Source organism: Eulemur rufifrons, chromosome 5 (assembly GCF_041146395.1).
Source record: "Eulemur rufifrons isolate Redbay chromosome 5, OSU_ERuf_1, whole genome shotgun sequence".
Classification (NCBI taxonomy): domain Eukaryota; kingdom Metazoa; phylum Chordata; class Mammalia; order Primates; family Lemuridae; genus Eulemur; species Eulemur rufifrons.
The window spans coordinates 22,298,476-22,313,611 of record NC_090987.1 but is presented as its reverse complement, the minus strand read 5'-3'; the positions used below and the strand labels follow the sequence as shown (position 1 = coordinate 22,313,611).

Sequence of the window (15,136 nt, the reverse complement as noted above, 5' to 3'; positions counted from 1 at the left end):
CTTTGGAAAGGAGAACAGGCAGCAGACGTTAAGAGAAAGGACCAGAGAAGTACACGCTTGGCAACATCCTGCCTCCCGAGGGCATCCACCCTCAAGTGCCTTTGAACTCCAGGGTTACTTTTTCCCAATATGTCCCCACTGTCCAGTCAGGCCAGCCCCCAGGATCCTCCACACACACCTGCCTTGCTTCCCCCACCTCCTCACTTAAAGTCAGCCTGGACTCCAGAACTCCATTCAATCCACCTCCTCTGGGAGGGCGTCCCGGTCTTCAGTCCAGCTGTCTACCTTCTATTGCTTGCTGCTGTAGCAGCCCGTTTCCTATATGAGAACTGAACTGGATATGAGAAGATGACTCTGGTCCTGCCATGCTCCTGCCTTGTCAGGCTGACCTTGTTCGAGCCCCCTGGCTTCTATGAGCCCCTCCCTTTCTATGCTCCCACAAATACCAGTCCCCCAGACTTCACATTCTCTCACCACAGGCCCTTTGCACATGCTCTGCCTGCCCCTCCCCTTTCCTCTCTTTACCTAATCCAATGGCTACTCAACCACAAGGTCCACTTCCTCTCACTTTCTCAGGAAAGTCCCTTTGATGGCTCCAAGAAAATGAAATCTCTTCATGATATGTGCTTGGACCATAGGGTAGCTCCCCTCAGAGCACTCCTCACAGTCATAGTGTGCATTTATTTCTGTGGTGCCTACCATTTCCACCACCAGTGAACAACACAAGGGCTGGCGCCATCTTACTCACCACTGTTCCCCCCAAAGCCTAGAACAGTGCCCTGACCTAGATGCTTGGTGAGCATTGGTTGAAAGGATCAAAGAGTGAGGGTTTCCACATCAGCAAAATGGGTTTGATAAAGTTTGCCAGGCCCTCTCAAACCACCATGGTATGAGAACCTTAACCTAGTGGTGTGCGTGGTCGGCCCATTGGATGGAGAAGTTGACACACATGTGCCATGGTGAGCCCGGAACTGGGGGCTGCAGCTGCTTCTCTCTCGTGCCTAGAGCTTTTGACTATAGGCAAGGGACCCAGTCAGGACCGACTGATCCTGACCCCCTTGGAGCCCCTCTTAGGAAGCAGTGGGGTGGCCAGATACAGGCAAGGCTGCCCACTCAGCCTGGCACCTGTTTTCTGGCTCTTTCTCTGCTAGGCTGCCCTTGATCATTCCACCTGTCCCTACTCAAGGGCCCCCAAGAGCTCCCTGGACCTCTCCTGGTTCTCATGTGTCCCATTCTCCTCTGAAATGACACTACACATATCTATCAATCCATACCCTGCCTCATTCCTAAGAGGATCCAGGGCAATATGAGGATAAGAGATGGAGGAGGAAGTCAGGGCAGGGGGAAAGAAGGGCAAGGAGACACAGTGGCTCTGATGCCTTGGCTCATGGAATTCGTGTATGAGGTTTGGTATAATAGGTGGGGGTTGGGGTTGTCTGCAGACTGGAGTCTTCTGGCAGCTTCCCTGTGGAGCTGGCTGCCCAGCCCACTCCATTAAGCCCTCAGGTGCTACAGGGAGGCAGCATAACCAGCTCCCAGTGAATAGAGAGCTCCTGATGAGTGAATGGTGTCTGAATGATTGATTGATTCATTCATCAAACGCGAAGCCTCCATGAGCACAAACGGAAGAGGCCTCTGAATGAACTGGAGCAGCTTCCACCTGGTGGTTCCCCCCTCCCCACATCCTTACCCACTGTGGGCAGCCAAGGGGGGGCCACCAGCACTGCTTGGGGAACACTCCCCCTCCCCACTCTCCCACCCTCCCCCTGCTACCTGTGTGACCTTAGGCAAGCCACCTGTCCCTCCAGGCCTTAACTTCCTCATCTGCAAAATGGTGGGGAGTGATGTCTTACTCAGCCGAAGGCAGGGGGTAGATGGGGTAACACCCTGAGGTCACTCCCAGGTCTGAGATCACAGACATGGTTCTTTCTGTCCACTGTTCTCTAGTTGTAAGTGACCAGAGGAGTGCCCCATTGCTGCAAACTCTGTGAATTAACAAGATGCCACAGCAGCAGCTGCTGCTGCTACCCCACAGGACCCCCCAACTCCCCGCCGGCCAGCCACCCACTCCTCATCGGAGAAGTGAGAATAATGGCCCTTTGGAGGTCTTGTGAGCCCCTGAGGGCTCCGACTCATTACACAAAGATCGATGAATCAATGCTTTCAGGCTGACATCAGCGCCATCGACATTCTTCCTCCACATCCGGGGAGCACAGAAGCTACGGGAAAGGGACATGCTTGGTCCACAGGGGCTCCACCTGAGGACACGGGCTGCCTGGAACAACCGGGGAGCGAGAGTAGCTGAGGGTCCAGATGTGTGGGCCTCCAGCTTCACTGGTACTTCTGTCACCTTAATCCTCTAATCGCTGAGTTGCATGTGCCAGGGTAGCTGTCTCAGCCCTAACCCCTCAGAGAGCAAGGAGGCCATTAGGGGCCTGCTAGCATGGATGGGGAGCCTCAGACATGGACTCAGAAGTCAGCCTCAGAAGTGACCCAACTGTTCTCCCCAGAAGCAAAAGAATTAAGCTGGGAAAGCTCTGGAACTGAACTGCCTAGATCCTGGCTCTGCTATTTCACGATACTTCGAGTGAATGACTTAACCTTCCTGTGCTGTTTCCTCAGCTGTAAAACGGGATAATCATACTACGTATGTCTCGGATGTGTTAAGAGGACTCAATGAGTTGAAAGACAGCAGGTCCTTAGACTGGGTCCTGCACATGAGAGCTACTCAATAGCTCTTAGCTATTATTGCTCTTTTCCTGGCCACCCCCTCTGTCTCGGGATGGAGCCACAGACAGAGTGAGTGGCTTGCTCCTGAGTTAGCAACCCAGCCAGCGTCAGACCTCGGGTTATGGCCTCTCAGTCCAGCAAGCACTGTCCCTGCAGGGGACAATCTTCCACAATCTACTTCTTACCCATAGATGGATCCGAAAAGAGAAGTGGAGAGAGAGGGACATGGCTGGGCAGAAAGACAGAGGCCAGGAGACAAAGCCCTTTCATTTGTTTCCAAACTCTCACACTCCCTCCAGACCCAGAGAGATTTGGAAAAGAAAAAAATAGCAACAAAATTACTGGCAAATTATAGCTGCCTATTAGTGGGGACTTCATTGATAAACCCCCCGGAAGTCATGCTGAGGTGTCAACACACACACAGCCACTGACGGCATCAGCTTGGATGACTCACGCACCATGACATCTCGGGTGGATGAGACATTAGTGTTGTGTGGATTCATGAATCACCCTTGAATTTTCTTCCTAAAACACTCAACAAAGGTGACAGACCTTCCTACAAGCTCCAACTGCTCCAGAGAAGGTGGGAAGAGAGCAGGGGTGGTCCCCCGGGACAGAGACTAGCCAAGGAAGAAGAAAGGTGCTCTGGACTTTGTTTTATCCCAGAAAATAAGGGGCACATCTTCAAAGTCCCCCACTGCCTGGACAGTCCAGGGTCCTGAGACCCCCTCACTTCCCCTTTAAGTCCTGTTTCATTCCTGCCTTCCACCCACGTCACAGCACGCTCCTCCTGTGCCCTCTGGCCGAACCCAAACCACATGCTTGTTTCCACCTCTGGGCTGTTGGCCATGCTATTCCGCTTGCTCGGAATGCCTTTCCTTCTTATCCCTGCTTAGGCCCCCTTTCAGGTCCAGCTCAAAGCCACCTCTTCCAGGAACCCTTCTTCCTTCTCTCAACACCTACAGCAAGCCCAGCCCATTGGCTCGTCTGCTGCAGCGGCTGAGAGCACAGATTCCAGAGCCACTTCCCCTGGGTTTGCATCCTGCTTCCATTATGTCCTGGCCGTGTGGTTTTAGGCAAGCCTCTAAACTCTCTGTGCCCCAGTTTCCCCAGATTTACACAGGGACAATTACAGCACAGAGTCGTTGTGAGGGTTAAGTGAGTTCATATACATAAAGTCCTCGTGACAGTGCCCCACGGGTCAGTTATGATGACGATCATCACACTGTCTCATTAGCTTTGTGTGGAGGTCTGGGGTCCCCAACAGACTGTAAGCCCTTGGAGGCAGGGTCTGAGCCCTGCCCTCCTCTTGTGTCTCCCACCCAACGCAGCCACAGCTGGGCACACAGGGAGGCACAATGAGTATGCACTGAATTGAAGTGCATGAGATTCTAAGGTGCTAAGACCTGCATCCATCGTAAACACTGAACAACACCACTCGCATTGCCCAGACCTGATGGGGAGCCTTGGAGCACACAGGATGTTCCTCCGTATTGCATGTTTGGCCGTAGCTTGAGAGCTGAGCAGGAGATCCTAGCCCCACGTGGCCACTGGTGGTGGGATTCCCGCCCACCCCTGGCCAGCAGAGCCAGGAGAGCCGCAGAACCAGCAAGTCTGGAAGCCTTGCCCCACCTGTAGGTATGTGTCTGTTGTTGGAAGCACCGGACATGCCCGTTGGCTTTGTGCCTCCAGTTTTCCCAAGTCCTGTCCACTCATCATCACCTTTGATCCTGACACCAGTCCTGGAGTGACAAGCCAAGCTTCACCGTCATCCTGGTTACTTGGTGTGCTGTGGCCTGGAGAGGCTGGATGAGCTGCCCATCTTCCTGTCTAATAGCAGCTGCCCAAGATGAAGGGCCTGTATCCTGCCTTGGACACAGGGCTCCCTCTCCCTCCCCTCTCTCTGACCCGCCCCTATCCCTGGGCAGCCGGCTGAGCCCGAGTACCTCCACGATGAAGCGGGAGGCAGACTTCCTCTCGAAGAACAGCTTCTGCTCCCTCTTGTTGGTGCACAGGTACTTCTCTTGGGTGCACACAGCATCACAGCCGTAGATCACAATGAAGATGTTGGCATCTGTCCCAGCAGCAAAGACATCGCTGGTGTAGAGGGTGATCTCGTAAGGAACAACTGGGGGTGGTGACCAGAGGGGAGGAGAGAACAGAAAATAAACACAGGTGAGAGCAAGTTCTTCCCCAGCACCACCTGCCTGGGTCCTTGCACTGGGGAGCTGCTGCCCAAGGACCTGGACCCTCACGTGGTTGCCTAGCAACCATAGGTGGGGCCTGTCCTGCCCAGTGCCCACGAAAAGCCCCCAACCCTCAGACCAGGGTCTGTGAGCCTCTCACATCCCAGAGCTAGTGCACCAGACTCACAGACTCCTGAATTCGACAAGCCTAGGCTCAAATCCTGGTGGCATTTCGACCATCCGTGTGACCAGGGCAAGTTGCTTGTAAGCCTCGGTTTCCACTATCGGTAAAGTGCCCTTGACATGGTGCATCGCTGAAGACTCTCCATAGACAGGGGCTTTAGATTTCAGGGGCAACTGGCCAAGTGGATCAGCCAGTGGTGAGAATTCCTTCTCTTCTCCCCCGTCGCCTGCTCCCAGCCCCTCACTCACCAGTCCACCCTCCCCAACCCATCTGTGTCACACCTGGCCCTCATGCAGGTGCCTTCACTTTACAGAGTGTCTTGTAGCGGAGGGCACAGCAGGAGGTGAGGGCTGCTCCAGGGTTTACTCGCCCCCCCAGGGACTCTCTGTCCTTGAACAGAGCTGACCCATCAGTGCTGCTAGCAAGCAGCTTCCCGGAGGGCGGCCACCAGCATGGGTAGAGACCAGCATGTCTCCGTGCCTGGGCTGAAGACCCCCTGCTTCGGAGACTTTGGGATGCCTGTCAAAAACGCAGATTCCCAGCTCCTCCTCAGGTTCTCTGTAGGGTAGGTCTAGATATTTAACTTGTACTTCAAAATTTGAGACCAGTAGTTTAAAACAACGTATTGCTAACTACGGGTTAGTTCATTAGCAGGTTGTGAAGTGAGTTTAATTAGTTGTCATCAGTATTTTAAAAAACGCATGGAATTGAATAGAATCAAATAGAAAAATGTCACTGTACATCACACACAGTGAGGGTAAAATATTTTTGTGATGCTTTTATTTGTTGCACATGTATATAAATATGTATACTTACCCTGGGTCCCAGTGGAAAAAAATAAAAGATTAAAAACCCAGGGAAAGAGTTCAAGTGGAATCTACCTTATTCTATGATCTTGGCCCTTAAAAGTTCCCTCTCTCCAGTGGCCCCAGCCTTCTCCAATGAGGAATCTGCTTTTCATTTATTACCATGGGTACTTTGCTATGGAACTGCAGTGGTAATACTTGTGGTAGTAACAGTTATTACTCACTGAGCACCTGCTAGGTGCTAGACCCCAGACTAAGCGCTCTATAGTTCTGAGCTTTGCTAATGCTTACAGTGACCCAAGGGAGCAGGTATTATTATACACCATTTTACAGATGGGAAAACTGAGGCCGATAGAGATGAAGTAACTTGCCCAGGGTCACATGATGGAACTTGAACTTGAACCCAGGCTTATCTGACCTCAAAGCCTGTGTGATCAGCCTCCAGGAGTGTTGTCATGAACTAGAGATAAGGACTGCCACTGAGCAGTCTATTCTTTGGTCTGGGGCTTTACTCACAGCCCCCACAGAGCTCAGGAAGTTGGGGAAAAGGAAAAAAGACTCAACTCTCCAAGGTGGGCCTCGAGTAGAGTCAATACTAGAGGAGGAGGAACTGGGGCCAAATTGGGGTTGCCAGTGATGGGGACCTGGAGAGGGCCAGCCCTGCCGCGTGTGGTCCCTACATGGCGTGTACAGCCTCGTCTGAAGCTCCGCGTGGAAGAGGTCCCTGACGATGGTCCCATCGTCTTCGTTCTTGGCCAGCCAGCGGCCACAGGGAAACGTCATGCACTTTCCAAGAGATGGGGCATCCACCTCTACCCAGTCTACAAACCAGCCTGGGCCTTTGCCTGCAGAGAGAGGAGACACAGAACCCATCAAGAACCTGCGCAGAGATGGTTTCCTGTGGGTGACGTCAGGGACTCCCGGCATCCTTCCCTACTTGACGGCTGATACCTATAGCTCCACTGTTAATGTGCCATCCCTTCTGCTTGTGGCATTGCTAAAACAACTCCTGTTACCACGTGCACCCAGCTGAAGCTGGACCACACTCCAGGCTGCGGTCAGTGAAACTGGCAAGACTGAAGGAACATCAGGAGGAGATGACAGGAAGGTAGGTGGGATTTGGGGGGACTGCAGGGGAGGAGAAAGCAAGGATGCTGTCCAGGGTGGAGGGGATTCCAAACACGGACCCCAGGGATGCTGAAAAGAGCTTGTGTTCACCAAAATTTTATAATTTTTTAATTTCACCCAATGGCAAGGATGACACTCATAACTGAATCAAAGACTCTGGGGGTGGAGCTGAGAAATCTGTTTTAATAACCCCCCAGGTGGTTCCGATGCACATTCAAGTTAGTGAACAACTGAGCTAGATCAGGGGCTTTCAAATCTGGCTGCACAGTAAAATTACCAAGATTGGGGGATGGGGAAATGCTTTAAAGATCACCAGTATCCAGGTCCCACCCCAGACCAGTTAGCCCAGAATCTCTGGGTCTGAGCTGTCAGTTCATTGAGCTAAAGGATTGAGGAAGCTGTGTCATTAGGGAAGAGAGATGGCATTCAGATTTCCAGACTCTTCCCCAGATGCCCACAGAAACCTATCCATGGTCCTTACGGTCTTAGCAGAGAACAGAGGGGAGGAAGAGGCAGCCAAACCTGTGTTGTCGTGGCCGATCCGGACTTTCCACAGGTCTCCCAGATCCAGGGTCTCCACCGTGAAGATTTCGATACTATCCCTCTCAAACTTATCGCTGTTGGTCTTGGAGGACTTCAGGAGGGTCATTCCTGCCAATGAGATGACCCCAACATGACCGGCTGCACCTGAGACCTTTCAAACCTAAATGTTTTAGTCCCGCCTTAGAGTGACTGCATTTCTGACCTTCTATCAAATTTAGACTATGCAATTATCATCCACTAAGCACCTCTGCACACTGGGCCTTTTTTGGGTGTGTGTCCTTTATTGAGCTTTACAATAACTCTTTGAGGTGTGCATTTTTATTTCCAGTTTATGTCTAAAGAAAGTCCTTATCCAAGATCACCCGGGAGAAAGTGGTGGGGCCCTAAGTTGATATCTGCTCTTTTTCTAACCCCTCACAATTCTTCATGTGGGGAGGGAGCCAGTGACAAAGCCACCTTCCTCATGCTTGCTTGGGAAACAGGGAGTCCCTCCGGGGATAGGACACGCGGGGATCTCTGGAGACTCCTCTCTGGATGACAGATGAGAGTTGGTTTCAAATGCCTCCCACCAAATCTCACATACGTAATCCATGCTGGGACTCGGGCTCTGGTGTCAGTCTGAAATGTGAGGCGGTCTCAGAGTCCTCACCGTCTCCTGCCTCAGCACACGCGACATAGCCTTTAAGTCAAGCTGTGGGCCCACCTCACGTAGGAAGTTTTCTGATATTCATAGACTCGTTGCAGAATGGTTTAAGTGCACAGAGGGACAGACAGATCTTGATCCAATGCCTGGCTCTGCCACTTACCATGTAGATGGCCTTGGGAAAATTACTTAATGTCTCTGAGACTTGGTTTCCTCAAATGTCACAGCGGGCAGGGCTTGGTGCCTTCCCTGAAGGGCTGTTGTTAGGATTTAATAAGATGGTGACTTTCGAGTGCTCAAGAACACATCTAACACATAGAAAGCCCTCCGTGAACAAAAGCACTTGTTGGGGCCCATCGGTTCCTTTGACTGTGGTTCAGGAACTGTTGCAATCACATACCTTTGTAAGTTATGACCTAATTCTTTCATTATGTGTTATCTGCTTTATCTAACCTATTAAATAATAATAATAATTGACATTTATTGAGTGCCACTTTGTCCCAAATATTTCACATGCTCAATTTCATAAAACCCACACCTCTATGAGGTACATACTAGTTTTATCCCCATTCTATAAATGCAGGGAACTAAGGCACAGAAAGTGTAAATAACTTGCCCAAGGTCACGCAGCTAATAAATGGTGGAATGGAAAATTGAACCAATCAGCCAAGATCCAGAGTCCGTGTTCTTTCCAGCACACTGTTGTATTAGCATATAAGCACTGCATGGTCAGGGAATACGTCCATTTATTCCTTAACAATGCTTGGTGCAGGGCGCTGGGCCCACAGGGTTTTGAGGAAATGCATGATGACTATTTGAGGGACCGACTCTTCTCTAAACTCAGACAGAATGGCTGGACAGGCGGCCTGAGTAGATGGCTGAGCTCAACACTACATATCACCTTCTCTGAACACCCGGGCAGAGGCTCCTGAGTAACTGAGATTCCTGCAGCACCTCATAGCGAGGGTACCATGGAGCCCATTGGTGGAGTCTCATTAGAAGCTAAGAAGAGCCACCTTGTCCCAGGTTTTTATCGGGGTGAAGTTAGAGTTACGGCCATCTCCGCCATTAGAACAGAAGGAGAAAGCCCTCACAGAGAAGAGATTTTTTTTTTTAGGAAAAAAGGAACTACCTTTCTCTAACGGGTAGTTAGTTGCCTGCACTCTGTCGAGACACAGGCATGCCTGGGGTTTCCTTGGGAACCTCTGCTGAGTCTGCCGGTCTCCCTGGGGAGGAATGTGGGTGAACCTCGGCCCTGTGTGGCTTTCTTACCGGTGTCATCTTGCGTGCCAAAGAGTGTGATGAAGACGTTGGCATCTGTGCCTGCATTCTTCTTGTCCCCGGTCTTTATGGTCACTGAGAACGTGGTAGATTTATCTGCCAGGAGAAGCAGGTAGAGCAGTGAGCTGTAGACTGCTCCTCCCACGAAGGGAGGAGGGAGGACCGCTGCGTCCTCTACGAGGGCTTCCTAGATGCACACCACCGGCTCCATCACTCCAATTCTCCCCCCTGCCCCTTCCATCCTATGCCTGTGAGCCCTGCGATTAGTAGTGTTTCCATGTTCACGTTGGCCATTTCTATGCATCACCTTACCTGCAACATGTGTTGTTCTACGGTCATCATTAGTCTGGAAATTTCCAGAGGGCAGAGATGAGGCTCCCCTGCCTCTAGCTCGCAAAGTAAGCCCTCAATCAATAGAGTTGATAGGATGGTTAGGAGAGACTTGGGGTGACTTCAAGGGACAGAGGCTCACCAGACAGGAGCCCCAAGCTGACTCCTCCAGGCTGGGAGGAGTTTTAGAGATATGAGCTTCTGGGGAGGGAGCCCCAGCATTGAAGAACCCTTGAAGGCTACTGTTCATTCTTTCCCTTGTCAAAAATGCATTGAGAGCCTATAATGTGCTAGAGGGGAGGACACAGGTTGAATTGGACCTGGATTCCATTCCTGACAATAACTCTGTCCTGAGCCATGTGCTTTGTACCCAGCCCTACGCTGGACATACGGGAATATGCCCCTCACCTCCCCATTCTTACCACGGAGGAATGAGAGGGCAGGACAGACAGACTGTCAGAGGAGGAGGTGCCCAGAGCCCACAGGGGAGGGAGGGAAGATGAGACCTAGGGTTGGGGGAGGCAGAGGGGAAGGATGCTGGAGAGGAGAAATCAGCCCTAGTTTAGAAAACCTTTCTGCTCCAGGGCCAGGTTGTCGAGGGGGTTGTTGTCACCACCACCCCCGCCCTCCTCATCCTCGCTTGGCAGCACGTAGGACTCGTCCACTGGCAACAGCTCCCTGGACAGCTGACCATCATCCTCCTCCACGGCCAGCCAGCGTTGGCACGGAAAGTAGTACCTGTGGGAGGTGGGGTAGGAAAGGCTGGGGAAGTTCTCCTGCAGGGGCAGTCACGGGCTGAGAACGAGAGGCCCTCCACGGGGCCCACGCTCACCCCTGTCTGCCCTTAAAGTGTCGCCCTCTTATCCTGCCCCGCCTGGGAATCGTCCAATTAGTCACTGGTCTGGGGCAGAGAACAAACATGGGGACATCGTCTCCAGACACTCCATTGAAAATGGCTGTGTGACATGCCTGGAGCACAGAGGATCCTCAATCAGGGTCATATTAGATGGAAGTATCTAGAAGGAGAGGGACTTATGGGGACTGTTCCATCCCTTTCTGGAATTAACCTGTTAGCCAGAGCTACTTTAGCAGAGAGAGTTGTACATAGTAGGTGCTCAATACGCAAGTGTTGAATCAATAAATTTTAATGGAATGAACCAATCATGCTTTTGGAGGGACAAATAGTGTGGCTGAGAAGCTTGTACGGAGACAGCCAGGGCCATCTAGGGAGGGAGGTCTCAGCCAGACCCCTCAGTGTGGAGGCAGCCCCAGCACAACTCCCCCGGGGCAGACTGTCTGGGCGTAAACCCTGGCTCTGGCACTAATAGCTGCATAACCTTGAGCAAGTTTCTTTACCTCTCTGTGCCAGGGCTGTTGGATTTAGCCAATAAAATTGAAGAACCCAAGTTAAGTTTGAATTTTAAGTAAAAAAAAAATGAACAACGTTTTAAGTATGATCTAGCCAATATTTGGGGTGTGTCTATACAAAAACATTATTCATTGCTTATCTGAACTTCTCATTTAACTGGCCATTCTGTATTTTATCTGACTAACCCTGCCCTGGTGCCTCAGGTTACTAATTTGTAAAATAAGCATAGTATTGCCTATTTCATATGCTGTTGCGAGGATTATGTGAACTACACTTTTAAAGTACTTATTAAAAATGTCTGGCTCAGGATAGGCTCTCGGTAAGAATTTGCTACTAACATGGTTGATGTTTTCCTTCCCTTTCTCTCTCCGCAGCCCATGCCTGGGCTCTCCCCTCTGTGGCCTGGGCAGCTCCCCTCTGTCCCCTAACTCCCAGAACAGCTCAAAGGGTTGGAGAATGCAGCCTATTTCTAGGTTGAGGCCATTCCACCCCATGTGTGCCTCTTCCCCACCTCTGCCCTGATGCATAAGGGCCACCCAGGGATGGGTCCAATCTGGAGAGGCGGGAGCAGTGCACGCTGAGGGTCTCATTTCTGGCTGAGCCCCACATTCTCCCACAGTCCTCATTGCCTCCAAGTGCCAAAGCGTCAGAGAGGCAGAACCGGAGAGCAAGACCTCCATCCCCAGGCTCAGATGGGGTGGGAAGGAGGAACTTTTATATTGATGGGCATGGCTTTAAAGGGCAGGAGAAGTCTAACCTGGGATGATACAAATTAAATTGCCATTAAATTAGTGTTTAAGTGAAAAATACATACTGTTCTGCTTCTCAGCCTTTAAATGTATGAATGGGAAAGTTAAAATTTTATTCAATCAAATAACTTATGAATAATAGGCTACAGTTCTAAATTATGGCCAATTAAGGAAGAGAGACAGAAATAAAGAAAGAGGTGGGGTCAGGGCAGAGGCGGAGACAATGAGTGTAGGAAGTTGGCAGGAGACAAGGACACAGGGAGAAAGATACACAAAGAAAGAGCCAGGGAGATTATTTAGGGAGAGAGAGAGAGAAAAGTCAGAGAGACAGAAAGGAAAAGGCACAAGCCCTCCCACACGCACAAAGAGCAAATGCACACAGACAATCAGAGTCTGGCTTTCCTGGAACACTATCTCCATTGTCCCTGAGACACCTGCATCAAGACTTTTAAGTCCCTCAGCATGCTCCCAACTGCAGTGACAGTAGGCAGATCTCATCTCAGAACCTACTTCTTAGACCTGAGCAGGAGCCAGGCCTGGCCTGAGTGCTGGACGTTTAGCCCCTATCCCCACAGTACCAACAAGCACACTTGAAGGTTTAGAGGGACATTGGTCCTACTGACCCCACCCCTTCCTCCAGGAATAAATCCTGCTCAACCAGGTCTCTGGGTACTGGGGAGGGGAGCAGGCAGGGGATTTTAAAGGAACAAAGGAGAAGAGTCACATGTAGGTGATCTGGGCCAAGCACGCCCACCACATTGCTACTAAACAAGGGCAGCGCAAGGAAAGAGCAAGGGCTCAAGTGAGCAGGAGGTTTAAATTGAGCATTGAAACAAAGTTTAGGCTGTTAAAGTTACAGATTTCACTGGAAATAAAAATTGAATGAGGCCGGGCGCAGTGGCTCACGCCTGCAATCCTAGCACTCTGGGAGGCCGAGGTGGGCGGATCGTTTGAGTTCAGGAGTTCGAGACCAGCCTGAGCAAGAGTGAGACCCCGTTCTTGCTTAGGAAAATCCTTGCTTTGGAAAATCTTTTACCAGAGGGATTTGAGGCTGTGCGCAGAGCCCAAGTCAATGCAAGGGAGACCTCAGGCCCCAGGACAGGCCACTCAAGGCCACCCACAAAAAGTAGTCTTTCCACACAATGGAATATCATTCAGCTTTAAAAAGGAAGGAAATCCTGTCACAGGCTACAGCACCAATGCAGCCTGAGGACATTGTGCTAAGTGAAAGAAGCCAGACCAAAAAAGACAAATACTGTATGATTCCATTTATACGAGGTACCTGGAGTACGCAAAGTCATAGGGACAGAAAGTGTAATAGAATGGTGGTCACCAGGGCCAGGGGGAGGTGGAACACGGGAGTTATTGCTTAATGGATATAGAGTTTCAGTCAAGCAAGATGAAAAAAATCTGGAGATCTGATACACCACAATGTGAATATACTTAACATTACTGAACTACTGAACTGTACACTTAAAAATGGTTAAGATGGTAAATTGTGTCACATGTTTTTTTTACCACAAATAAAAAAAATTCAACTCACATGAGGCATGTTAAAGAAAAAAAAAAAAAGCCACCCACAGCTGCAAAGCACCATTAAACAGGCTTGTCCATAAAATCTTGATCACCTCCGGCCAGCCCGGGACTCCTGTAAAGAACCTAGAGTCTCTCCATTTGAAATAAGAGAATTCTCCTTTTGGCAGTTGAATTGCAGCTCAATAAACCTCCTGCACCTGCCGGTGCCCTGCGCTCTGAAGCAGACAGCCTCGGAGGCCGGAAGGGCTGGGGTGGTTCTGCTGCGACCCACAGTGCTGTCTGTCACCTGGGCAGCAGAGCCCCTGGGCCACTCTGAGCTCTCCCCAGGTGAGCTCACGGCAGGTGGCAAGGCCTCCACGGCTTCATATCCTCTTCCAGTCCCTTCTGCTCAGGCCAACATCTCCCACAGGTGTCTGGCACCAGCTGACACCCCTCTGGCTTCTCTCTGCCTTCCTCTCTCAGCCTCAGAAGGGCTCTCTGTGAAACCCAGCAACTAGGAGCCTAGGTGTGTTGTCCAGCTCCTTCGCATGGCTTTGCAGGCCCCCACCTGCCCCTGTCCAGCCGCTCTTTCCAATTTTCTTTGCCTGTTTCTCACACCTTCACACCTCTTATGCACCAGGCAACTAGGGTTACTCACCACTTCCTGTGTGTGCCCCTCAATCACCCAACTTTGTGCCTCCTGTGTCACATTTTTTCAACCATTTCTAAAGTTCTTTGTCCCAAGAACCAAACATCCAAGGGCTACCTGTTCTAAAGGCCCATCTCAAATGCCATTTTGCCAAGAAGATGCCCCTCCACAGGTTCCTCCTGCCCCTGAAGTCACCCCAAGACAACTGCTCCCTCCACCGTGCCTTATGGTCGCTAGTGTTTTATCTCCTTCCCTCAACGTGAGCTCCTTCAGAATAATCCTGCACATTCCCGCAGCCTCTCCCAGCTGTCAAGCCACATTTTGATGATGACTAATTGGAATCTCACCGCCAAGGGGAAGGAACCACTGCTGCATCTGTTCTGGGGCCAGGCTTGGTGCTGGGCCCTTCCACGCATTTTCTCGTTTAGTTCTCATGATCATTTTGCAGGTAAGGTTTACTATGCCCATTGTATGGATGGAAGACCTGAGGCTCAGAGGCATAAAGTGACTTTCCCAAGGCCAGACGACAAAGAGTGGAAGAGAAAGGACTCAAACCTAAGTCATCTGCCTCCCAGACCATCGCAGTCCCACTCTTCAAAGGCAGAGTCCGATCTGAGCCAGCAGCTATTAATATTTAGGCCCCAGTACTTAGCAGGGCCTGTGTTTGCCAAATTAACAAATGAATCGACACAGCAATCATCATTTTTATTCATTAGTTAATTTAATATGTATTCATGGTGAGCCCCAGGCTCTCTTGTAGGTTCCGGGGAGAACACGGCAACAAACAAAACAGAGTCATTACCTGCACAGAACAGCATGTTCCTTCGGGGAGATGAACAAGGACTAAATATGCCAGCTTACTGTAGTCAGAGGACAAGTGGTACAGAGAAAAATAAAGAGAAAAGGAGGCATAAGGGGGATGGGGCGTACGCTAAGCCCCACTGAGTCGTTGCAACTGAGCAGACCTGTCTGTAGAAGGTGTGAGAGTGAGCCCCTGGGGGAGGGACTGCTGGGGAGCAGGGA

The 15,136-nt window shown here is 50.8% G+C and overlaps 1 protein-coding gene across 1 annotated transcript in view; it reads right to left on the bottom strand.

Moving 5' to 3' along the window:
• The window catches only part of LOXHD1 (lipoxygenase homology PLAT domains 1), a 149,029-nt gene that overhangs the window by 44,269 nt on the left and 89,624 nt on the right, over positions 1 to 15,136 (bottom strand). The window contains exons 22-26 of the mRNA XM_069467841.1: positions 10,403 to 10,569; positions 9,493 to 9,597; positions 7,557 to 7,685; positions 6,587 to 6,751; positions 4,677 to 4,858 (exon numbers count right to left, since the gene is read on the bottom strand). Coding sequence (XP_069323942.1) covers positions 4,677 to 4,858; positions 6,587 to 6,751; positions 7,557 to 7,685; positions 9,493 to 9,597; positions 10,403 to 10,569 — 748 coding nt within the window. The remainder of the gene's footprint in view (positions 1 to 4,676; positions 4,859 to 6,586; positions 6,752 to 7,556; positions 7,686 to 9,492; positions 9,598 to 10,402; positions 10,570 to 15,136) is intronic.